This window comes from Sciurus carolinensis, chromosome 18, assembly GCF_902686445.1.
Source record: "Sciurus carolinensis chromosome 18, mSciCar1.2, whole genome shotgun sequence".
NCBI classification, from domain to species: domain Eukaryota; kingdom Metazoa; phylum Chordata; class Mammalia; order Rodentia; family Sciuridae; genus Sciurus; species Sciurus carolinensis.
This window is the reverse complement of record NC_062230.1, coordinates 5,643,864-5,668,245: the sequence shown is the minus strand read 5'-3', so window position 1 is coordinate 5,668,245 and position 24,382 is coordinate 5,643,864. Positions and strand designations below refer to the sequence as shown.

General features: G+C 52.6%; 1 protein-coding gene and 1 pseudogene across 2 annotated transcripts in view; both read left to right on the top strand.

Annotated features, from left to right (window-relative positions):
- Fkbp6 (FKBP prolyl isomerase family member 6 (inactive)) overlaps window positions 1–24,058 on the top strand; it is a 29,925-nt gene extending 5,867 nt beyond the window's left edge. For both annotated transcript variants that reach the window (XM_047533860.1, XM_047533861.1), the window contains exons 6-9: window positions 2,775–2,969; window positions 3,085–3,194; window positions 4,410–4,502; window positions 23,798–24,058. In XM_047533860.1, the coding sequence (XP_047389816.1) occupies window positions 2,775–2,969; window positions 3,085–3,194; window positions 4,410–4,500 (396 nt within the window). In that variant the 3' untranslated portion in view covers window positions 4,501–4,502; window positions 23,798–24,058. The remainder of the gene's footprint in view (window positions 1–2,774; window positions 2,970–3,084; window positions 3,195–4,409; window positions 4,503–23,797) is intronic.
- Window positions 576–1,705, top strand: LOC124970490 (proteasomal ubiquitin receptor ADRM1-like; annotated as a pseudogene).
- Window positions 24,059–24,382: the final 324 nt, after the last annotated feature.

Sequence of the window (24,382 nt, the reverse complement as noted above, 5' to 3'; positions counted from 1 at the left end):
GCTGAGCTGAGTGGGCTCCTCTGTCCTCTTCTGCAGCATCCCCTCTGGCCACTCATGTCGCCTCTTGCTTGCTTGTTTTTCCGTCTCCCTTCCCTGTCTCTTCCCGAACTTCTCCTGGCCGCCCCTAGCTACAGAGGATCTGACTGCTGTGGGAAGAGGGAGGATGGCTTCTGGGAGGCAGAGGCCTCCTATCCCTAGAGGCTGTCCTCCAATGGCCGACCACTGAGACTTGAAAAGAGCTCAGGAAGCTGACGGAACTCCAGGGGCTTGGGGCGGGTGGCGTCCAGCCCGCTGGCAGCTCCGCACCTGACGTGTATCGTGTGTCCCCGGGGAACCCTCGGCCCTGCACCCTCTGCCTGGTGCAGATGCCCAGCTACAGTGCTGAGAGGGGAGTGAGCAGGGAGCAGGTCGGAGGTCTAATGCTGCCATTGAGTCTGTCCTGCCCTCAGCTGTTGACCAGATCATGTTTGCCCTGTGCTCCATCCTGTTCCTTGGTCAAGAGCATCTCTGGGAGGCGCTGAGGAGGAAGAGTGAACCCGGACAGTGCCTCTCAGTCAAGGATGGGCGCAGCCAGGATGACGACTTCAGGTGCTCTGTTCCCAAACCTGGCACCAGTCTCTCGGGGGTCCTTCAACAAGCATTTGGTGGAGTTTCAGGCAGGGAAAACGTCATTGAAAGGCACCACTGCCACTCCAGATAAGCAGAAAGGACTCGTGTACATCCAGCAGACCACAACTCTCACGTTCACTTCTGCTGGAAGGACAGGACATCTGGAACCGCGGAAGTCAACTTGATTATCTTCCTTGATGACTATGAGTTCAAGCACATGCCTCAGTGCTCAGCAGGAGGATCTGCATGCTTAAGTTCAAGGCTGGGTCCAAGCGGCTTTTGTGGATACAGGAACCCAAGACCGACCAGGATGAGGAGCACTGCCGGACAGTCAACGATGCCTGGGTCCCCGGGGACTGTCAGTGCTGGGAGGTGAGGGCGACCGGCAGAGCCTCCGGGGGCCCGAGTCACAGCCAGCTCATGCAGCTCATCAGACCAGCCAGCCTCGGAGGACTGGGTGGCCTTGGGGCTCTGACCGGGCCAGGCCTGGCCAGCTTGCTGGGCAGCCACGGGGCTCCTTTCAGCAGTTCTTCATCCAGCTCCAGCCAGTCAGCAGCGGTCACCCCATCCTCTTCCACCTCTTCTACCCCTGCCACCCCGGCCTTCTCTGCCCCAGCAGCCGCCTCGGCGACCAGCCCAAGTCCTGCACCCAGCTCAGCTAATGGAACCAGTGCAGCAGCCAGCCCGACCCCATCCATCCAGCTGAGAGACCTCCAGAGCATTCTGGCCACCACAAACGTGCTGGCCAGGCTGGGAGGCAGCCAGCAAGTGGACCTCGCCAGCGTGCTGACACCAGAGATCATGGCGCCCATCCTTGCCAGTGCTGCCCGCCTGCCCTCCAGAGAGTCACTGCCCCAGACTGCAGAGGAGATCCAGAGCATACTAACCTCACTCCAGTTCCAACAGGCCCTGGGCATGTTCAGCGCCCCTCATGTGCCAGTTCGGCCTTCCCGTCGAGGTCATGGAGGCTGTGGAGGCCGCCAACAAGGGCGATGTGGAAGTGTTTGCCAGAGCCATGCAGAACAACGCCAGACCCAAGCAGAAGGAGGGCGACGTGAAAGACAAGAATAACGAGGAGGATGTGAGTCTGGACTGAGGCGGATGTGGCCGCGGGGCTACCTGCTCCTGTGGTGGTGCTCCCACCCACTCATCTCTTCACATTTCCCGATAAAGGTTCTTTCTTTAAAAAAAAAAAAAAAAAAAAAGCCTCTTTGGTTCCACTTCTGATAGACCACCTGATTCCTGAGGTGGTGACCACCTGGATGAACAGGAAGAGAGGAGGCCCTGTCCGCCCCTACTCAGCTCCATCTCTACCCTCTCAATGTCTCCGCCTCCTAGTTCATCAGTTGCCAGCTCCCTGGGCTAAGAGCTGCAGATGAGCCCACACGCTGCCATCTGCTCTGACACCCTGGCCTGTGCTTCTCTTCTTCTTGGCCTTTGCTCTTTTTTTTTTTTGCATTCTATTTTATTTTTTTAATTTTTATTTGTTCTAATTAGTTATACGTAACAATGCATTTATGCATTTTAATAAATCATAAATGGAGTGTAATTTCTCATTTTTCTGATTGTACATATTGCAGGATCACATCAGTCATGCAGTCATATATGTACATGAGGTTTTAATGTCTGTTTCACTCAACTCACCTTCCTATCCCCATACCCCTTTCCTCCCTTCACTCTCTTCTACCTAATCTAAAGTAAGTCTATTCTTCCGTAGCCCCCCACCCTTATTGTGAATTGGCATCTGCATATCAGAGAATACGTTCAGACTTTGATTTTTTGGGTTTGGCTTATTTTGCTTAGTATGATGTTCTCCAGTTCCATCCATTTACCAACAAATGCCATAATATCATTTTTCCATCATATATACACACACCACATTTTCTTCATCCATTCATCTGTTGGCCTTTGCTCTTGTCAGGAGCACTCCTTTCTTATTCCTTAGAGTTAAGAGAGGGTAGAGGATGCGTGTCGCCTGCCTTGCTCAGCCAGAAGTGTTACCTGCCTTTTTGTTAGAAATCTCCCGACTTGTATATATTAACCTTGCGTCCTGCAGCCTTGCTGAGTTCATTTTCTAGCTTTCAGCTTGGGGTGTGTGAGACCTTTGGGACTCTACACACAGGAGGCCATTCCTCCTTCCCACTGTCTGCTTTCCCTCTCTGTAGGCCTTGTTGCTTCTCCACCGGCGACTGGCTCCCCCTGAAGAGCAGCACCTGGTGGAGGCGGCCAAGCTTCTTGTTCTCCTTAACCTGTCCTTTGCTTACCTGAAGCTAGACCGACCCGCCATGGCCCTGCGCTATGGAGAGCAGGCTCTGATCATTGACCAAAAGAATGCCAAGGCCCTCTTCAGATGTGGACAGGTGAGCATGGGGACAAATGCCTAAGAAAAGGGGCAGCAGTGCTCAACTCGGTCATTGTCCAAAATGCCATTTTTTTCTAATAAGTGTGCTTTGAAAGCTCTGTGCTTTGTGACAGGCTTGCCTCCTCCTGACTGAGTATCAGCAGGCCCGGGATTTTCTAGTGCGAGCCCAGAAGGAACAACCCTTCAACCATGACATTAATAACGAGCTGAAGAAACTGGCCAGGTGAGACTCCTGTCAGCAGGAATGTGACCAGCAGCGGCTTGAGACCTGGCTACCTCTCTGGCCTGTCCACCTGGATAGGACAGACTGGTGACCAGTTGGGAGGCAGCCCCATCTAGAGCTGATTTTCTGAAGTGCTTAGTACCAAACACCAGCATTTCCCAGTGAGAAAGGGGACCAACTGCCAAACTTATTGTCTGATCATTTCTTGCCTTCCTGTTGCCCCACCCTGCAGTTAAATGTCCCCCAGAGACATGGGACGGTATAATTTTTTCTGCAGTACTGGGGATTGAACTCTGAGGGTGCATACCCAGGGAGCTACATCCCCAGCCCTTTTTATTTTGAGACAGGATCTCAGTACATTGATGACACTAGCCTCAAACTTGTAATCCTCCTGCCTCAACTTCCCAAGTCACCAGGATTACAGACATGTGACCCTGTGCCCAGCTACCAGTGTAACCCTTAAAAAGTATCCCATGCTGTAGACTGCACTACCCACACCTTCTGAAACTCACCCACTGTTCTCAACAGATTATGGCACTCCATGGGATTGGAAATCAGTCTACCAGGTCTGATTCTCGCCTGACTTTTAGCAACAACATTTTCTGATTCTAGAAGTTGTGGTTCATTGGAGAAACCTTCAAAAAATATTCCCTTATAAATAGGAGTCACCTAGTAAGAGAGTGCTATTTTTTAGATATATTCCTGTTCCTCTGGATTGATGAGTTCCTCTTACCCTCAGTCAGTCCAGCTAGTTAAAGCTTTCTTGGCATGGAGTCTGAGGTGTGTGCATCTCATATTTGGATCCAACTGTTATATTTTGGGCTTTTTAAAACCTCCCAGAAATTTACTTCCTGGCATATACAAGTATCCTTTTGTGTTAGATGTGGAAGTTTTGGGATCCGACTATTCCTTAGCAAGGAAATCTCAAGATGAGTTAGAAGCCACTGAGTGTGAGAGGTCCCTTGGCAGGACTTGGTCAGATCCCACGCAGAGTGGTTCCAGCCTGCACAGCTGCCATCTCTTCAAATGATGGCTTTGGGTCTGGAGGCTTCCAGACAGCCAGACCTGGGCCTTGACTGTGGCCCAGCCCCTCCGGCATCACGCCCACCCACTCCCGGTTAACATCAGGCCTGCTGAGTCTTCAGTTTCAGGACCTGAGCAGAGAACTCCACCACCAGGTGTCACCTCCTGCAGACTCTGCGCTTCTCTCCACAGCTATTACAGGGACTACACCGACAGAGAGAAGGAAATGTGCCACCGGATGTTTGCCCCTTGTGCTGATGGCGCCCCAGTGGGAGAAAACTGAAGGTAATGGAGAGGGTGGGGCAAGGTCTTCCCCTGAGGCCCCAGGGAGTGGTGGCCGCGCACACCTGGGGTGGCAGGGGAGGAGGAAAGGTCTTGTGGCAGCCGAGGACAGAGGGCAAGATGTGCCGTGGTGAGCCTTCTTGCAGAGAAGGTCACCCTGGGAAGTTTAGTAAGACGTGGATGTTAAATCTGTAGGTTGATTTGTGAGGCCTGAAGCTTTAACACTTTCAAAAACTTTTTTTTTTTTTGGTACCGGGGATTGGATTTGGGGCACTCAACCACTGAGCCACATCCCCAGCCCTATTTTGTATGTTATTTAGAGACAGGGTCTCACTGAGTTGCTTAGTGCCTCACTTTTGCTGAGACTGGCTTTGAACTTGCGATCCTTCTGCCTCAACCTCCTGAGCCACTAGGATTAAAGGTGTGCGCCTCCACACCTGGCTTAAAAATTTTTTTTTCCATGTTTTATGTTAAATTCTCATGGAGAAAAATTGTCATTAATGTGACAGTTTAGCTGGGCTTTGAAGCAAAGAATCAGGCTTTTCTTTATCTGATTTTTCCTAAGAATTTGAAAATCTCCAGTTTCACTTTGCCTCTGACATTACTAAAGACGACAGACAAATTCTCGGTGTCAGGGAAGGGAGTGTCTGGCTGTGCCTCTTAAGTTCTGCTGATGAGCAGAATTAGAGATTTTGCTGGAACAAACAGCAAAATTATTCCTCCCAAGCTCATAGCTCGTGAGTTAGCAGGCACAGGCCAGGTGTCCCCGTCGGGACATGAGATAGGGCTGGTCTGCTGGTACTTAAGAAAGCTGGTGGAAACAGAATCACCTGCCTTCAACACCTGCTTAGCCGGGCAGATAACTCCCTCTCTCAAGACAAGTTAAACAAGAAACAACAAGAAAACAGCTGTGGAATGGACTCCTGGTGATAAATCTAGCCTTTGTTGCTGCCTCCGCCTCTGTACAAAAGCGGCTTGAGAGGGGAGGGCAGAGAAAGGCCTGTTACCCCACACGTTCACTTGTGCCCAATCTGTGAAGCACCGGCAGCATCAGAGGTAAACGTTGCCTTCCTGCTGCCATGCCCTCATGACCCTGGCCTGCAGGTCTCCTGGGACAGAGGCTGCAGGACTGCTTGGCCCCATGAACGTCTGGCAGAGATGGACAGTGCTGGCTGTCTGCCAGGTACTGCACTGGGATCCATTAGTAACCGTCCTGTCCTCCCAGGGCCCAGCCTTGAGCCAGGTCTTGGGAAAGCCACCTGGGCAACAGGCTTCCTCTCCGTGGTCTGTATCTGCCACGCCCTCTCAGTCTGTAAGAGGTGGAGGCTGGTGGTTTTTAGGTGATTTCTTGGGTATTCCTTTTTGGTGGTGTGGTACCAGGGATTGAACCCAGGGGTGCTTCACCCCTGAGCCACATCCTCAGCCCTTCTTATGTTTTATTTAGAGATAGGGTCTTGCTGAGTTGCTTAAGGCCTGGCTAAGTTGCTGAAGCTGGCTTTGAACTTTCGATACTCCTGCCTCAGCCTCCCAAGTTGTTGGGATTACAGGTGTGCACCACTGCGCTCTTGGGCATGCCTAACCGAAGTGTTTTATCTTAGCAACAGAGACCATATTTACATCTAAACGGATGGTTGTCATATACCTGCTGCTGTTACAGTTTTAAGGTATTTCAACTTCTGTCATTGACGAGCTCCCCGCCCCCTTTTCCCTGTCGTACCTGTGGCCTTGTCAGTCATTCGAAAGAGGCTTCATCCTCGATTGGGCCAGCGTCTTCTAGATACTAGGTGCCACAGACTTGGGAGGTTCTTTCCGGTGGAATGAGTGTCCTCTCAGGTATGATCTCTGAGCCTCTGAGTACAGGAGGCTGGATCTTTCGAGAACAGAGACCATGTCTTTTTCATCTTTGTATTTTGTAGCCCCGGGAACAGTACCTGTCATAATTGGTGCTTGTAAGTGGTGGTCGCATCCAGTGTAAGATGGTCAGAATGGTGTGCCCACCTCTTTTCCAACACGTCCTCCAGGCTCCCGTGTTGGCTGTCGGGATTCTTGGTATTGCCAGTAACTCTCTAGCATCAGCCAAAAAGAGGGTTACTGATGGGAACCTGGGAGTAGCTCACACAGCGTGGGCAGGAGTATGCACAGCACCTGGGCAGGTAGAGACCTGGAAGTGCTGAGGGCCTCGTTCCCACCCACCGCAAGGAGGGCCCAGGTGTGTGCCTCATGGCCTTTCCAGCGGGAGAGTTCTTCCTCATCCGCGCCCCCTCCTCTTTCTGTGCCAGTTTGGAAAGCCCCGTGATGGGACTCAGAGTCAGAGTCAAAAATGCTTGGAGAGGTGTTTGCTGTTTTTTCTGTTTCTGTGCCTTTGACAATCTGTGGTTGGGGTCTGTGTGACAACTTTCCTGTCCTACGTGCTTATGCCAAGACCATCACCACCGTTCCCTGGTGTCTAGAGAAGGCTTGAAGGATGGAATGTAGCTGTTGTCATCTAAGGGGGCCCCATGCAGCAGCCAGAGGAGGTTGATGCTGAGGGTTCCGAAGGTCAGGCCTGTAGGCAGACACGACAGGAAGACAGTGTGGCCTGCCGGGAGGGTCTGCTAGTTGAATGGCCTCCCACAGGAGGCACTGAGTGTCCCCAGCACGCAAGCGCTGGACCCGCTCTGCTCTGGACTGCCTTTGGAGCACCTACCCAGGCTCCTCCGCTGCTCCCAGGGCCGCTCGCCTTGGGAGCTGGTGCTCCTCTTGGGGTCTGTCTGAACAGAAGTGGTGGGTGAGATCAGATGACCTTCCGGGTCCTTCCCTCAAATGTGTTGCTGTCGGGTGAACTTTGAAGGTGGAGGGTGGCAGCTCCCTTCCTCAGAGTCCTTCAAGTAGCAGTGGAGTGTGCTGGTCAGAGGTGCTCGCTCCCCTCAGTCCAGCCACTCGGGAGGCTGAGGTGGGGGCACTGCTTAAGCCCATGGGTTCAAGGCCACCCTGGGCAACCTAGCAACATCCCATCTTGAGGGAAATGTCGCACCAGAAAAGTAAATAGCAGAGTCCTATTTGAGAGCAGATGGAGGTTTTCTTGCTGCTGGTCGAAAGGGCACAGCCGCAGAGGAAGCAGGTCTGAGCAGAGGGAGCACGTTCCCTCTTGCTTGGCCACTAGTGGTGAAGTCGTCACTGACCCCTTCCACTGTCTCTGAGCGAGCTGGCTATCTTCAGACACCGTGGGGCTGGATGCTATGGAGCTCATGAGAGGCCCCGTACCGCACCTGCAGTCCTGGCCTGCAGGGATCGGGGTCTGATGGGACAGGACCGTCAGTCGAATCAGGGAACACAGGAGGAGCCCCGTGAGCTGTCGTCCTCGTGGTAGGGAGGCTCTGCTGCGCCAGGCCTGGAGGGCGGCCCCATCCGAGTGCCGGGGAGAGGTGCTCACCTTCTGAGGCTGGCTGTCATGCCCAGGCTCTGGAAGTGGCCTGTGGTAGCTGGTGCAAAGGACTGAAGCTCATTTTCTGGTGGGGAGAAAAGCTTTTAGTAGCGGTAGGTTAACCAAGAGCTAATGGAAGGCAGGAAGCCGTAGTAGGAGCCCCGGGAGGTGCCTCTGCCCTAGAAGTGACGGGGAAGCTCCTGAGGAGCTCAGCCTGGCTTCCGTTCTTTTGGTTTGTCATGTTTTATTTTTCTTCTAGATTGCTTTTTTTTTTATTTTTTTTTAGTTGTTTGTTGATGGACCTTTATTTATATGAGGTGCTGAGAGTTGAACCCAGGGCCTCACACATGCTAGGCAAGTGCTCTACCACTGAGCCCCAACCCCTTCTGGATTGCTTTGATAGCATGACTGTAGGTTCATTGAGTTTTTCCCCAGTTTATTAACTTTGATCAGAATTTTTATGTGCCGTACTTCATATGCCAGGTATTCTTTTACACAATTTGTATGCATCGGCGTTTTAATATAACAGCTCCATCACGTGGAGGAGGATCTCTCTACAGAGGATGAATTACACACGAGGAAGCCTAGTAACTTGCCAAAGTTACACAGCCAGTAAATGACAGAACCCCGAGTCAAACCCTGCCAGTCTGGCCCAGAGCCATCAAGCTAAAAAAAAAAAAAAAATCCCATGCAAGAGGGAAACCAGCTTTACCTTGTAGCCATCTCTTCTGGGGCATTTTCCACAGCACTAAAAATTACGTGCCTATTGCCCTCTTTTGGTTTCTGGGTTTTAGACATGTGTCGGCAATGTCCTGCAGTCCTGTCGTGGCATCTCCTTCCTCTCCTGCCACTCTTGGATCAGTGTACTGAAAATCACATGTTCATCCTGATGGTTTTGGCTTCATGAGCTAAAGACACGTTCCTGTGCGCTGCTCTGAATGATGAGATTATTACTTTGAAAGAGCTATGAGTTTTTATTTTTCCTACAGTTTTTAATTACCCCCTCCCCCCCCCAGCACACACTGAACGGTTTGCCTTTATCATGTCCTTATCTTTTTAACCTGTGGTACCATACCACCTGCGGATCCCTTTCCTCGAAGGGACCTCCTCCTGAGGTGTTCGTATTAGCCTAACACTGTGCAGACTGTTCTCCAGGCAGAGGCCCAGCTGCTGTCCTCCGCTTTTATCTCTTGTGCTGAATCCACTATTTCCTGGATCCCTTTTTAATTTACTTCCTTGTTGTCCCAACATTTTGGAGCAACTTTGGAAATTGGATGTATAGAAGATAAAGTGGATCTTTGCATATCCAAGAAATTTTTTTTTTTCTTTTTTAATACTGGGGATTAAACCCAGGGGTGCTCTACCACTGAGCAACACCCCAACCCTTTTTATTTTTCACTTAGAGACAGGGTCACCTGAGTTGCTGAGACTGGCCTCCACCTACCATCTTCCTGCCCTCCTGGGATCCAGGCGTGCACCACTGCGCAGCCCAACACGTGATTAAAAACGTACAGCCAAGGCTGCAGACGTAGCCTGGTGGTGGAGCACTTGCCTCCCATGCACAGGGCACTGGGTGGGATCCCCAGGACTACAAAAAAAAAAAAAAAAAAAAAAAAAAAACAAACACGTGTATGTGTGTATGCATGTATGCTACGTGTGCGTGTACACATGGATACGTGTTGCGTGTGTGTGGAGAGAGCGCACCCACGAGAACACAGAATAGGCTTAGCAGTGGAGGGGACCTGACTCGCCCCAGGTTAACAGCCCCACTCCCCAGTCAGGCCGCCCCTCCTGCCAGGAGCCCTCAGGCTCCTTCCCTGCTCCAGGTCCCCACACCCTCCTCCTGCTCCCCACCCGGGCCCTCTCTCTGGCAGTACTGCTTTCCCTTTCAGACACCTCATCATCTGTTTCCTGGGTGGTGATTTCTAAGCAGCATGTCTTCCTGTCTGGAATTGTCCCATGTCGTCTCGTCTGGTGGCGCGTGCAGGCCCCCAGTGTGCAGCTCCTCTGCTGAGCACCTGGCTTCCAGGGTACCTCGGAGCCAGAGGCTCCAGTCGCCCTTTCTAACTGGTTGTCCTCTCTTTGTCCCTCCCTCTTGTCCTGCAGCATCTGTTGGTCAGGTGTGGGAATCTGTGTGGATCCTCTGTTTCCTTGAGTCTCCTAAAGATCTTCCCTCCCCTCGTCCCAGGAATTGTACTTCATCTTCTTTATCTTCCCTTTTCATCTCAGCAACCAGTTTTTAGAATCCAGGAGTCCTGTTGGCTTTCCTCTTTGCTGCCGTCCCTCTCTGCCTCCTCCTATGGAAACTCTCAAGCTTGTAGCCCAAGAAAGTGATGTCAGCGATTGGCCACGCTCAGCTTCCGGCCTTAGCAGTTGTCAGTGACAACTGTGACCCATCCCATCTGTGACCACCCGTTTTCCTCCCGTGTGAGAAAACACAAAAATCCCTGCTTTGTGTCTCATGGACAGCACTCGGTGCTTCTGGAGCACCCGGCTTCTGACACAGGCGGATGAGGTCCACACCAGTGGCTGTCCTGCAGCGCCCAGCTCAGACACTCCACTCCTCCTGTCGGGTCTGCAGCTCAGTCCTGACTGCTCCCGCCTGACTCCAGTCAGTGCAGCCTGTCCCCTCAGATCCTCCCATGGGCTCAGAGAAGAGCTCCCAGAGCTGCTGACCCCTAGTCCGCGGTCTAGTGTAAAGGGCACTGCAAGGGGCAGAGGAGTGGGCCGCGCTTTCAGGCCCCAGCCACTCCATTCCCAGCCCCTCCCCTAGCCAGCAGCTCTCTGAAGCCTGTTCTTGGAGGTCTGTAGGTCGTCCTGTGATGGAGTGAATTACTGGCCACTGGTGATCAGCTTAGCCTTCATCCCATCTCACTTCCCTAATCACATGACTGGTTTCCGGGCAACCAGCCCCTAACCTGAGGATCCCCAGCTACCAGTGGCCTCAGTAGCAGACCAGAGCAAGCCCTTTCATTATCCTGGAGACACCAAGGTTTTTAGGAGCTGTGTATCAGAGGTGGATCCTGGTGTGGTGCGCACCTGTCATCCCAGCAGTTCAGGAGGCTGAAGCAGGAGGATCACAGGTTTGAAGTGAGCCTCAGCCACTTAGGCTGTAAGCAACCTAGCGAGACCCTGTCTCAAAAGAAAAAGGACTGGGATGTGGCTCAGTGGTTCAGTGCCCTTGGGCTCAATTCCTAGTAAATAAAAAGAAAACAGAGACCAATTTTGTTTTTTTTTTTGTTTGTTTGTTTGTTTGTTTTTTTGGTTTTTTTTTTTTGAGTCAGGGTCTTGTTATGTTCCCCAGGTTGGCCTTAAACTAACCTGGGCTCAAGCAGTTCTCCCACTTCCACCTCCCAAGTAGCTGGGACTACAGATGTGCACCAGTCCCTAGCCTTGGGCTGCTTAACAGCAAAACAGGTATCGAAAGGCAGGCTGCTGCTGGGCTCCCATTCAGCCGGTAGTGATTAGGCTGCTCTGTGGTCGTGTCATTTGAAAGCCTCCAGGACAAGGCAGGCTTCCCTGCAGCCTCTTCAGATTCCAGGAGCAGGAGTGGCCTCCTAAAACAGCCTCCCCCTTTCAGACATGTAACGGAGCTAAGAGGAACGTCTTCTCTGGCTCTAAGCCTCCTTGCAGGTGCTGCAGTTTCTTTCACATATAAATTCATTTGCTTTGCTTTACCCTCAGCTACTGTCCTTCTCTTCCTTCATACCCAGCGTTGCCACCTTTGAAGGGTCGCCAGGTTCCCCCAGGTGCCAGGCCAGCAGGGGCCCCCCTGCAGCGCTGCTGTTCCGGTCAGTGGGGTTGCGAGGGCGCAGAGCTGCCTTTGCCCCCGGCAGGCTCCTCGATCACTGGTAGCCCTGATTTAGCGGGACAGGGTCGAGACAGCCCAGCCCGTAGGACTCTGGCACTGGACTTGAAGACGACTTCTTGGCACTGACCTCTTGCTTGGGAATCACTGCTGCCAGCTCTAGGAGTCACAGCCCTGGTCCTGTGACCGCCGTCTCTAGTAGGATAGGGCTTGAGGCGATTGGGGAAGAAAGAAAAAGAAATGGTCCCCCTCGGGGTGCTCCCTGTGTGGAGCCACTCGGCCGTCTGTCTTGCTGACCTCAGAGGGCACAGACTCATAGGTCCAGCACGCCTCCCCATTCCACAGTTCCCAGGTGGCCCCCGCACACAAACCAGGCATTGCTGTGGAGTCCAGGCCCCTTTCGGCCCTGGGAGCTCTCCCCGGGGCTGCACCCTCGCCCTCCCCTGGCAGTCCCCTTGTGGTGGGCCTTCTTTGCCCTCCACCTCTCCCTGTGGTCAGGCCGTTGGCCACTGCCCACCAGTCCGTGAACACCCAGAGTTAGAACCATTGCCCACCGTCCGGCTCTCCCGGCACAGTGGGAAACCAGCGCTCCACAGCCCACAGTTACTGGCTTTGCCTTCCTCCACAGGTGTGGGCCTTCCTGAAGGCAGGTCTCTGCTCTGCTTGGAACTGCCGCCCGCCTGTGCAGCAGCAGCCCTTAGTTGGTCAGTTCAACCTGTCTGTAGGGCGCTGGTGACTCTAGAACTGGCAGCTCCTCAAGGGTTCCAGGATCAGTCCTGGGGGGCTCAGGCTCCCTGCCATGAGCTCCCTTGCCCTCCCAGCCAGTATGATCCAGTAGAAGCCATTTAAACTCTCCAGCCCAAAGACCCTGGGAAGCCCTCCCAGTAGCCTCTGCCGTCAGCCCCAGGCTGCTCCATGGAGGTGCTGCACAGTTTGTCCCCAGTCGCCAGCTTGTCTGCACTCTGTGGTCTCCGAAGTCTTACTGGTTTGCATTTAGAGCATCCAGTTAATGCTGCCTGAAGGACAGGTTTACAGTGCCAGAGGGACACATCCCTGGTCAGAGTGCCCATCCCTGTGGTGCAGCTGGGGTTAAAGACCCAGCCACATAACCGACAGTCCCCTGCAGATGCTTCCCTCCGCCCTGCCCTCACACCCAACGGTAGCCTTCCTCAGGACTTCAGCCACAGGTTACAGTCCTGGGAAGAAGTGACCCCAGGTCAAGGGGACATGAGCCCCTGCTAAACACTCCAGCTTTCATATCCAGATACAGATTTCTGATGTCGCACTGCCCTGCCCTGGCACTTGATGTCGGTTGGTTTAAGGCAGAATGCTTTGGACGCCCAAAACCAGAAGGAAGGAGCTTGTGTTGAGTAGTAGCGACTGCACTGGCCGCTCTTTCCCCCGTTGGGTCTTGTTTCCTGAAGTGGCAGGCGCAGTGCTACCTGGCTTCATCTGCATTTTGCCACCTCCTAGTGGAGACAACTGGGGATTGTTGGCCTCTGTGTTGTTGGTGCAGATCGCCTGCTTCTGTCCACGGCTCCGGAAGCCCTTGCCTGTCTGAGCCATGGGTACTTCTCACATAAACTCAGGGTTTTTCCCCAGGCTCATGGGTCATTTTCCTCTGTGGTTCCTGGTTGGGTTTTGTGTCTTGAAGATGACCTGCAGAGTGAGCAGAGCCCGCACTGCCTGGGCAGGAGGCCTAGCTTGCCAGAGGAGCGTTCTCCCTGGATCCAGGCAGCATTCCACACGCGCAGCATTCGATGGCACGCGCGCGACCCTTCCTCCTTGCAGGAGGATTTCTCGGGTGGGAAGGAAGAAACCAGAGTGTTGGCGCCCGTCCCCGGGAGGGCTGTAAGTGTGACAGCGGCGTTGTTTTCGTTAGGTTTTTACAGCATCTGGAGCTTTAAATCGCCCCAGCCGCTTCACTGGGTTAGAGCTCGGCCCTGGTCGGATGCCCCTTCTCCCAGATGTTTAGGAATCTCCTCCTCCTCTCTGCTTTCCATCCCTAAGGAAGCTGAAGCTTTTGGGCTGTACAGAGTTAAGAGGATCAGGCCTTGTCTCGACAGCCTTGGGGAAAGGCCATCCAAACAAACTGTAAAAAAAAAAAAAACATGTTTTCTGGGAAGTCAGAACAGCTCCCCAGAGGCCCAGGTGGAAATGAGGCCAGGCCGAGGGGAGCCCTGTTAGCTGAGATTCTGGAATTTAGTCCTGGCTGGGAGTCGGCCCGCTGTGAGCACGGGAGCAGCAGGCCAAGAGCCGAGGCCTCTGGGGCCAGGTTCTCCCGTTCCAGTGTGGCCTTCCGGTGTCCGGCCTCCTGGCCAGTTGCCAGGAACCCTAGGGCAGATCATCATCTCTCGCGGTGTGTGGCCGGATCTAGATGGGGCATCTGTTTCAACCCTTCTTCCCAAAGAGATTAAGAGAAAACTCAGATCTGGTATTGAGCCTCCAAAGATGGCTCACACATCCAGTTAGACTCGCCTGCATCTGACAAGCCCTAATGACCTGCCGGTGTGTCTGTGGGGCGACGCGTTCCTGACTCCTCTTCTCCCCACATCTCCACTCTGTATTTCCTCCATGCAATGGACGCGCATTCCCTCCAGGCTGGCTGGCCAGGCCGTGGCGCTCACGTTGCCAGGCGAAGGCCAGGCTATTTTCCAGGCAGCGTTAGACATGGGCTCTTGATCTTCTGGAGGCTGAGAGGCCTTTTCTCTAGCGCTGGAGGTGTCCCTGAAGTGCCCTTTGTTGTCTGCTCTGAGTGCCTGCTCTTAGCTCGCTGCCTCTTCCTGCCCCTTCCTGGGAAAGCCTTCCCCAGTGCGTTTCTTTGGCCCTTCACCTGCTCCACGCTCTTGGCAGCCCTAATGGGCCCGCAGCGCGCCTCCCACTGAGATGGGCTTTGTGGACTGTGTTCTTTGTGGGCGAGGGATCAATGAGGCCATTATTATTTCAGAAGATAACTAGGTTTCCTTTTCTGGTCTTCAAAGTGAATGATCATGGAGGTGTCCTTTGTGATTCATGGCGGGGTTTGAAAAACGGAATGTGGATTCTCCATCTTAGGTCTCTGACTGTGACATTAGCCAGGTCATTTCAGCTTGCTGGGCCTCGTGTCATCTGTCACTCAGGGTCATGCGTGCTTGTTCAGGATGTGCTTCATTAAGGCCGTCAGACGTTGGCATGGTCTGTTTTTAACTTTGTGGGTTTGTTATCAATGCCAAGCCCTGCCACCGAGCACATGTGACCCTGGACACCAGTCTGGATAAGTCAGCAGCCAGGTAAGTAGTGGAAGGAGTGAGGCTCTGCAGCAGGGAACCACCAGCAGGTGGTGTGGGCCGTCCAGGAGAGAATGTTCCAGCTGTCCTCATTCTGCAGGCTGCTGGCTGATGCTCCCCTGCACCCGAGAGCAGCCACAGATCCAGGAAGAAGCCAAGGTGACCCGAGTGAGCCTGAGAGTTCCAGGCACCTAGAGAAGGGTACCGGACCTAGCAGAGAGGAGCGAAGAGCGTGGACAGAAAGTCCCTCTCCTCAGAGGACAGGCATATGCTCCTAAGGCGAGAGGGACTTGGTCTGCCCTGTTACAGTGACAGTGGCCACAGCTGTCACCGTCAGCATCCCAGCCTGAGCACAAAGGCAGAGAAAGACAGAGGGAGCAGACCTTTCTGTGCAGTGCCCTTTGCCCTCTGCAGGGAGCTGAGTGGAGCATGTCTCTGTGTTTCCGTTGCCTCTGTCAGAACTGGCCTGAGAGGTCGCCTGCATTCCTTGGCTCGTGCCCCTTCCTCTGGCCTCAGTGTCAGTGGCATGGTGCCTCCAAAGCTCAGTTGCCCTGGCTTTCTGTCGAGGTCTGTCTCCCAGCCTTCAGCCCCTCTGCTTCTGTTGATGTGGCTCTTCCTCTGACACTTTGCCTCCCTCTTTAGAAGGATCCTGCAGATCAGTTGGGCCTACAGAAACAACAGGCTGATTCTCACCTCACAGTCCTTAGTCTTAAGTCCCGATGCCGTGTGGTAGCGTGCTCAGGGGCTTAGGAAGCTCCTCATGCGCCGTGATGCTCTTTGAACACCACCCCCCACACGGTCACGCCCACCCTGGCAGGTGGAGGAAGGGGGGGATATGTGAGGGGCAGGCTGGAACCAGGCGACACGTGCTGCTCACATGCTGAATGCAGACAGTGCAGGGGGCGGGGGGGTTCAGGGACTGTTTTAGGTGGCAAACTCATGCAGTTTGTGTTGGGATGGGGCCGTGTAAGGGGGAAGAACCAAGACTGATCCCCAGATTTCCAGTTTTGGTGGCTGATCCGTGGAGCTACTGCCAACTGAAGGAGGTTTGGAAGAGCAGCTTTTGGTCTTGGACCTGTTGAACTTGAATGCCTGTGAGATGTCTAGGTGGAGGTGACTAGCAGACAGTTGGAGATGAGTCTGGGGGTCAGAGAGGAGGCCTGGCTGGAGAGAGGCGGGAGCCAAGAGTGAAAACGGCATGATCTCTAAGAGCGAGTGTCCCCACGGGTGGGAAGAGGCCAGGAGGCCGAGGACGCACCCTGGGCGTGCTAATAAGGGATTGAAAGGGGACCGGGGACCGGGGAAGGAGCCACCATGGACACTGAGAGACTGGAGCAAGGGCGTAGTTGGGTCTGCTCAGTGGGCCCCGGGGACACAGGAACCCCTGAAACAGCCCTGTGTACACTGATGCCGTGACTGCCTTCCGCCTCCCCGTGGGGCCTCTGCAGCAAAAATGGTTGAAGAACCTCAGCAGCTAAGGGAAGGACAGAGGGAGAGCCCCAGGCTCCACATAGCGTCTTGCTGGTGAGCTTGGCAGCAGAGACAAGGTGACTAGCAGGAGCCGGCTGGGGCAGTGTGTAGGGCGCTGCTGGGCCGCATCTCCCCGGGATGCCTGCAGCAGGCATGGCCTGAAGGTCTGTGGTCCCTACAGGCTTCCAGGTGACGAGGCATCGTCTGGCCTGCACAGCCCAGTACTGTGGACCACTTTCTCAAGACCCTGCCAGGAGAAGAGAATGGGGGATGGCAACTAGACACACATTTAAGTGGTGACTTGTTTTGAAATGGGTGACATTGGAAAGCTGCGGTGGTTGAGGGTCCCGGCAGGACCAGTGTTCAGTTGACGCCAGCAGGGTGGGCTCCAGGGAATCACTGAGTCCGCTGTTCCCAGGGTCCTGCTGCCTGACTCCCAGGGCTGTGGCCACTGGGAAGACCACATTCTGAGCTGAGAGGGACCCAGAGGCCCAGCGGGGAGGCTGCAGGGCTGTGGCCGGCAGCCAGTGCAGAGCAGGATCCCCGGGAACCAGGGCCAGCTGTGGAGGCAGGGCGAGGAGGAGCCAGCAGGGAGCACTGCGACCCAAGGCCAGAGTGTCCCATGAGAGCACAGGACTGGCCCGGCCGGATCATGGGCCCTCTCAGTTGGGACTATGCCCAGGGCCTCAGGATTTGCATAGGACATTTTGGGAAAGAGGTCCACTTACATGGCTCAGGGAGGGCCTGTGAATCTCTACTTCTTTGTTATTTTGTGGGGTTTTTTGTTCACATTTATTTTATAAAATATTTGTTCATTTTCTGAGATTTTGGAGAGGGATTCATGACTTTCATCAGTGTCTCACCAGATGACATCTGACTAGGCTCCGGGCGGCTGTCACAGAACTGCAGGGAAGTGTTCCAGCCACTGGCCATCGTGGGAGGGAGCCCTGCTCCCCATGTCCCGGTCCTCAGCTCTTTGTACTTGGATTTCCGACTTACACTTCCTGGGCTCTGCAGCCTCCAGCTTGTGATTCCAGGGTGACATCACTTCTCTGTCATCTCTCTCACATTTTCACACCCTTCTTTGATTACTGCTCATTATTCTGTGCGATTACTGCAGACACCGATCACATTGCTGCTTGGGTTTCTGCTGGTGTTCGCTGGGCTTTCCTGAGGCCTGGCACAGCTTGCCCGCTTTATCCTCTGCAGCCGGAGTCCCCAGCCAGCCTTGATCTGCGTCCCACCTGGTCTGCCTCCCATTGTCTTTGTAGGTCTCAGGGCTCATCTTCGCTTGAGCCATGGATACTGGCAGCTTTTTTCTCTGAATTGCCACCTCTGTGCTGTGTGGATTGGGTTTGCAAAATGAAACGTGAGCTTCCTGCTTTGACACGCTCTCATTTATGCTAACACATTCCCTTTTTATCAGTTCCGATTTGAAAATTGAATGAGTGGGTCCTGGTGCCAGCCCCCTGCATCCGCAGAAACCTGGGAGGTCACCTCTCCCACAGCCTTTGTGCTCCAAAGGTTTATTCTAAAGTCATTCGGAAGGACGCAGACTGGACTGAAACTTTTTGTCACTTAACCAATAAACCTTGCCTTAGGGACATTTTCAGAGCTTTTCAGAGGTGAAGGGAACAGTCTGTTTGCCCCCCCGGGTGAACTTGGGAGCTGTCTTTAGCAGTATCAGCCGCTGCTGTGCTCTCTCCCGCCTCCAGTTTTTGGGTGATACTTAAATCAAAATCACAAAACATGCTACATGCTTATAGTTTAAAGCAACCAACAAACAAAGGGATGTTGAATCCCGGCCCAACCCCATGGAGCTCCCGTGATTTTTCAGATGTTTCCTTTTTGAAGTCTTTTGGTAAATACTCAAGAATGTTGAATGTATGTTTTCTTTTAAAAAAAAAAAATATATATGTATATATATATTTATTTAGTTAGTTAGTTGTAGGTGGACACAATACCTTTATTTCATTTATGTATTTTTATGTGGTGCCAAGGATCAAACCCAGTGCCTCACACATGCTAAGCAAATGCTCTATCACTGAGCCACAACCCCAGCCCTTGAGTGTATGTTTAATTTTCTCCACAAATAGAATCATGCATTTTGTATTGGGATTGTTTTAAATACATTTCAGGTGCTTCTAAGCACGTGAAGACATGCACCTCTTTTTTCTTTTCCTTTTTTTTTTTTTTTTTTTAAAGTACTGGACTTGAACTCAGGGGTGCTTTACCACTGAGCTACCCCATCAGCCCTTCCTCTTTTTGAGACCAGGCCTCACCCAGCTGCCCAGGCTGGCCTGGAGCTCGCCATCCTCCTGCCTCGGCCTCCCAAGTTGCTGTGACCTCAGTTGCTCACCTCCACAAGCAGCTAAGCACTGCCTGCCTCGTTTTCAAGAGGTGACTGAGCCTGCTCCTTCCTCCAAGGGCATCATAATACTTCAGCAGTGACTGGTTGGTAGATGGGACAACATAGACACACCGGAGTGTTCTGGGATGCTTAAAGGCTGTGTGCCTGGGTTACAGTGTGTGTTTCCACCTGACGCAGGCCTTGCCCGATCCATCTCTCCGTTCCAAAGCCTTGCCAGCGCTTGCGTGTCTGTGTTGTCATCGTCACCAGGTGGTGCCTCTGGAATGGGATCTCATTAACAGCAGGCGCATCCCTGACTGAGCATCTTCTCATGTGTTCGCGGAGCGAGGTGTCCTGTGAACTGCCTGTTTGTTTCTCTGTAACCAAACAACCCCTGGGTCTTTTCTTCACTGGAGGCCAGGTGAGCCCGCCTCCTTCCCACCGTCTGCACGGTTTGCCTCCTTGCTTTGTGCAGAGCACGTGCCTGCAGAAGCGCTCTGTTAGCACTGACGACTCTGGTAACCCGTCTAACGTGACTGCAGCAAGCTGCCGCTTGTCACACCCGTAAGCATGGTGCTGGCCTTTGGTTGAGAAGAGCTGTTTTCTAAAATCACATTAAGGAAATGTTTTTTCTAAGGGCTTTTGTCAGAATGATTATCAAATGCCTTCTTCTTGCCACAAAGACAAGACTTCCCCTTTCTGACTTATTGTTGGGTCACGCCTTTGAACCCTTCACGAGGCAGGGATGAAATCCTGTGCACCTGCAGCGGGCGGCCCCAGGAGGGCAGCAGCCTTCCTCGGAAGCCCCACAGTCCTTTCCCTGAGCAGGTCGTCGATGGGACTCAGTTCAGCTCAAAGGCCTTTCATTACCAAGGCAAAGGGAACTAAATCTGCCCTTTGTCCTCTGAAGAGTTTGGGGGACTTGGGAAGCAAGGGGAGGGGCAGTGGGAGCCCAGCAGGTCAGGCGGGCGGGTGGGCGGGGCACAGGCCTTCCTGGTTCCTCAGGCCCGTTGCCATCACTGGGGTCAGGTGGTGAGATGCTGATGGCGCCCGCCTGCTTAGCCCTTCGGGTATTTTAATTTGCATGTCCGAGATGACGAGTAAATCTAAGCGTCTTCTCGTTTGTTATCTGTTTGCATTTTCCCCTTTTAACTGACAAGAAATGTCTTCTGTTTCTAATACTTTTATAATTTTATTTTTATATAAGGTCTTTATGTTGTCAGTAGTTTAACTTTGAGTCTTAATTTGAAGCCACAATTTATTTTTATTCAAATGCCTAAACAGTTGTACCAAAACATTCCCTTTACTGACTTAAAATACCATAGGATCCCTTTTGGGTGGCCTTGTATTACCATAACAAGACAGCCTGAGGTAGGAAACTTCCAAGGAGCAGAGGTGTCCTTGGCTCACAGTTTGGGAAGATCCATGCAGTGGCTTGTTGGCCCATTGCTTTTGGACCTATGGCCAGGCACACGGGTGGGAGCACATGGTGAGTCCAGGAAGAGAGGAAGGGGCGGGGGTCCCAGTGTCCCCTTTGGGGCATGCCGCCAGAAGCCTGAGTCCTCCCACTAGGCTCCACCTCCTCCCAGTAGCATCACAGGCTGGGGACCAAGCCTCCAACTCTGGACCTCTGGGGAGCAATCCAGATGCAAAATGTCAAAACCCCTGAATGTGGGCGAGAGCAGTGCAGCCTCCATGTTGGTCCCTGTAGAGCCCACTCCTTGCCTGTCCGCTGGCTGGCTGGCTGTTTTCATCCCCATCTCCTTAGTCCTTCTGTGAGCCAGAGCTCTGCGTGGCCTTCAGTTCATTCCCACTGTGTTGCTGTGACCCCCTGGTATCCACTCTCCCTTTGTAATGTCCTCTTTTTTTCTCTGTGGGTTACTTGTGGGTATGTTAATTTCCAAATATTTGAGATTTTCTGGTTTTCTAATTCCACTGAGGTCAAAGGATGTAATCTGTGTGATTTCAGTCCTTTTGAATTTACTGAGATTTGTTGTGTAGACCAACATACAGTCTTCTCTTGATTTTTCCATGTGCATTGAAAACTTTGATTCTACAGTTGTTGGTTATGGAGTCCTATAAATGTCAGTTGGGTTAAGCTGGTTGATAGTTGTTCACATGTTGTATATTCTTAATTTTTAAAATTTTTTTGTAGTTGTAGATGGACACGATACTTTTATTTATTTTTAAGGGTGCTGAGGATCAAACATACTGGCAAGTGCTCTGCCCCTGAGCTACAACCCCAGCCCTGTTTCCTACTAATTTTTTGTCTGCTTGTGCTTTCAGGTTAGAGGAGTATTAAAATCTCCAACTCTTAATTGTGGTTTTGTCCACTTTTCACTGTTCCCTTAGTTTTTGTTTCATGTATTTGGGAGCTCCACTATTAGGTGAAGACTTACTGTTATCTTCTTAATGAATTGGCCCTGTTATAAAATACACTTCTTAATCTCTAGTAACGTACTCTGTGTCTAGTAAATATGACCCTAAAGCCAAACTTTGATCTGAATGTAGCTACTCTTTCATTTCACCCTTGTCATTTGCATGGTGTGACTTTTCCCTTCGTACTACTTGTAACCTATGTTTACATCTAATGTGTTTCTCTTATAAACAACGTATATGTGCATCGTGGGTTTTTTAATCCTATCTGACAATCTCTGCCTTTTAATTGAAATGGTCAAACCATTTACATTTAGTGTAAGTATTGATGTGGTGAGTATAAGTTTGTAACAGCTTTGTTTACATTTGTCTTTTGATCCTTTTTTTTCCTTTGAATTGAATCATTTGGGTTTCGGTATTCCATTTTACTTTCTTCTCTTGCATCATGGGGTTTTTTACTGGTTGCTCTAGAACTAACAATATGCAACTTTCTTATTTACAATATTCTACTTTAACTTAACACAGTTTAATTTCATAATGTTATTCCATCTCATACATGACATAAAAATCTTACCGTAGTATACTTCCATTTCCCCTGTTCTGTTGATTTGCCATGTAGTTACGTACCCCAAAATTTAGTGACTTAAAACAACCATTTTATTATATCTCACAATTTTGTAGGTTAGGAATTTGTGCAGAGCTCAGTGAGCAATTGTTCCATTCCACATAACCTTAAGTGAGGTTCCTGGATGGTACTTGCCTGACAGATGAACTGGTCTGGAGGGTCTCAGGGATGGCTGGAAGTCTGGGCTTAGCTGGGACCTTGACCTGTAGCCTCCATGTCTTGTCTAATGGTCTTATCACGGTTGAACTTATGTGGCAGCTTGGGTCTGTGGTCTGGGGAGTAAATGGGAAGTGAGGTGTTGCAGATGAAGAGAGTAGAAACTGCCAGTTTTCAAAATCTGGAGCAGGGCACCGGCCCAGTCTGCTGTCATGGGCTGGTGAGGCTGTCCCCAAACTGCTGCCCACACTCTGCTCTGCCCTGCCCTGCAGTCCATCCTCCACAGAGCAGCTGGGGTCAGTCTCCTTGAGAACCCAGAGTAAACCCTGAAGTCCTTCCACGTGCCAGGCAGTCCTCCCGATCGCCCTGGCTGTCACTCCCATTTCATTTCCTTCCTTTCCCTCATCATATCCCCAACTTGTGGCCTTTGCGCCTGTGTTCCTACAGCCTGGAAGGTTCTTCTGACTACTCAAAACCCAGCCTACTTAACCATCCCTCACAGGCCGTCTTTGTGGTTATTATATCCAGCAGCAGCCGCGCCAGGCTGCACCATGTCCTGGGTGCATTTGTTGCTCATCTCTGTCCCGCTAGGAAGAGTGCCACCGGGGTGCCGACTTCGGTACTGGAGTTTCATCTCACTGGTGCAAGTTTTTATAAACTATCATGAAGCCATTTAACAGTCCTAGTGTGAACTAGAGCTTAACCCTCAGAGTACCATGGTATTAACACCAGAAAGCACTGTTAATGCTAGACTTCAGGAGGCTGGGGAGCACAAGTTCAAGACCAGCCTCAGTAACTTAGTGAGGACCCGTCTCAAAAGGACTGCAGATGTGGCTTGGTGCTAAAAAGCGCCCCAGGTACCTTTCCTGGTGTTTAAAGATGGAAACAAATGTGAGGAAGCGCTGGCCTCCCCTCCCCCTTTCCTGGGCCACCTGCTGCTGTGCTGCGCTGGGGGGATCCAGCACAGGCTGGTTCCTCTCCTGGCCTCAGAAGCGACCGGAGGGCAGTGAGGGAGGCTCAGCCCCACCCCGCACCAGAACCAGGGCCCAGACAGCGGCTCACCCGACGCCAGTGCTGCCAGGGGAGGGGACCCATGGGGCAGCTCTGGGCACCAGCACTCCTGGGGCTCCGGGAGATCACAGCTGGGGACATGGGCAGCAGGGCCTGCTGCAGTCCAGGTGTGCCGCGCTCTCGCTGCCTGCCCTCAGATGGCTGCCCTGGGGGGTCAGTTATCACAGGCTCTTAACAGAGGAGGAAGGCCAGAGTCAGCTGTCCTGGAAGCCCTCCAGCAGTCAAGGACAAGGCTCCCTGAGGAGCGGTTGAGAAGGGCTCCTGGATTAAAAGCCCTGCCCTAGCAGAAAGCAGACAGGTCCTGGGGCCTCAGCTGCAAAATGAGGAGACTGGCGCAAGGACCTCTCGGGTCCTGCTGTCCTGATCTTCTGGGAGCAGGTCCTGGGGGGTTTTGTTTTTTGTTTTTTTTTTTTGTTTCTTAGTTGTGAATGGACACAACACCTTTATTTTATTTAATTATTTGTATGTGGTGCTGAGGATCAAATCCAGTGCCTCAGACATGCTAGGCAAGAGAGCCCCGTGTCCTGTGTCTTGATCCCAGATTTCAGAGCCACCATGTCCACTGGTGCCTGTTTCTGGAACCGTCCAGTGGGCCATGCAGTGATAGCATCTGACTCCAGCCTTCAACCAGCTGGCATCGGCCACGCCCGTCCCTGACCCACGCCCTGGTTCTGGCCCTGCCATCCACTGGGCTGGGACATCTGGTGTGTCCCGTGGTGGCTGCTTGTCACAGGACTGCTGGGCTGCTGCTAACCACTATGTTTGACTCCTAGACCCCTCGAGTGCCACTGCCGGGCAGGAGGCGCCTGCTGAAGACTGGCCTGCCCTGCCGACCTGGACTTCGCGGGTGCCACGCTCAGCCCGCGTGTCCTGCCTGGTCCACGGCAGCTACTGACAAGTAGAAAACTGCTGCTGCGTGAAAGGCAGTTTCTGGTCTCTTCCAGCAGAGTTAGTCCTTGGCTCTGCTCCAGCCCCAGCCCCCTTCCGGCTGGCCATGTCCCGGGCCAGTACAAATAGAGATCGCTTTGTGTGTTTTGTTAGGTTCTCTGTTTTGAAGAGAGAATTAGGTTACAAATGTTTTTGTTGTAAATAAATAAATGCTTCCTTGTTCTGGCAAGATCCAGTGAATTAATGGCGCGAGTGCAGCTCGCCGTCCAAAGCCTGCGTGGGGTGGGGAAGCCATCTGTCAAGGCCAGGCCAGGGGGCGCCTCGGCTAGTCTGGATTCACCTGAGGATAGAGCGCAGGTCTGCTTGCGGGGCCCTTGACAGGCCCTCGGGGGAGGAACCAAAGCCGGTTCATCCTGCGTGGGGCCACCTGGGGCTCAGCCTCTCCCTGGCTGGGCCTGGCTCCCCAGCAG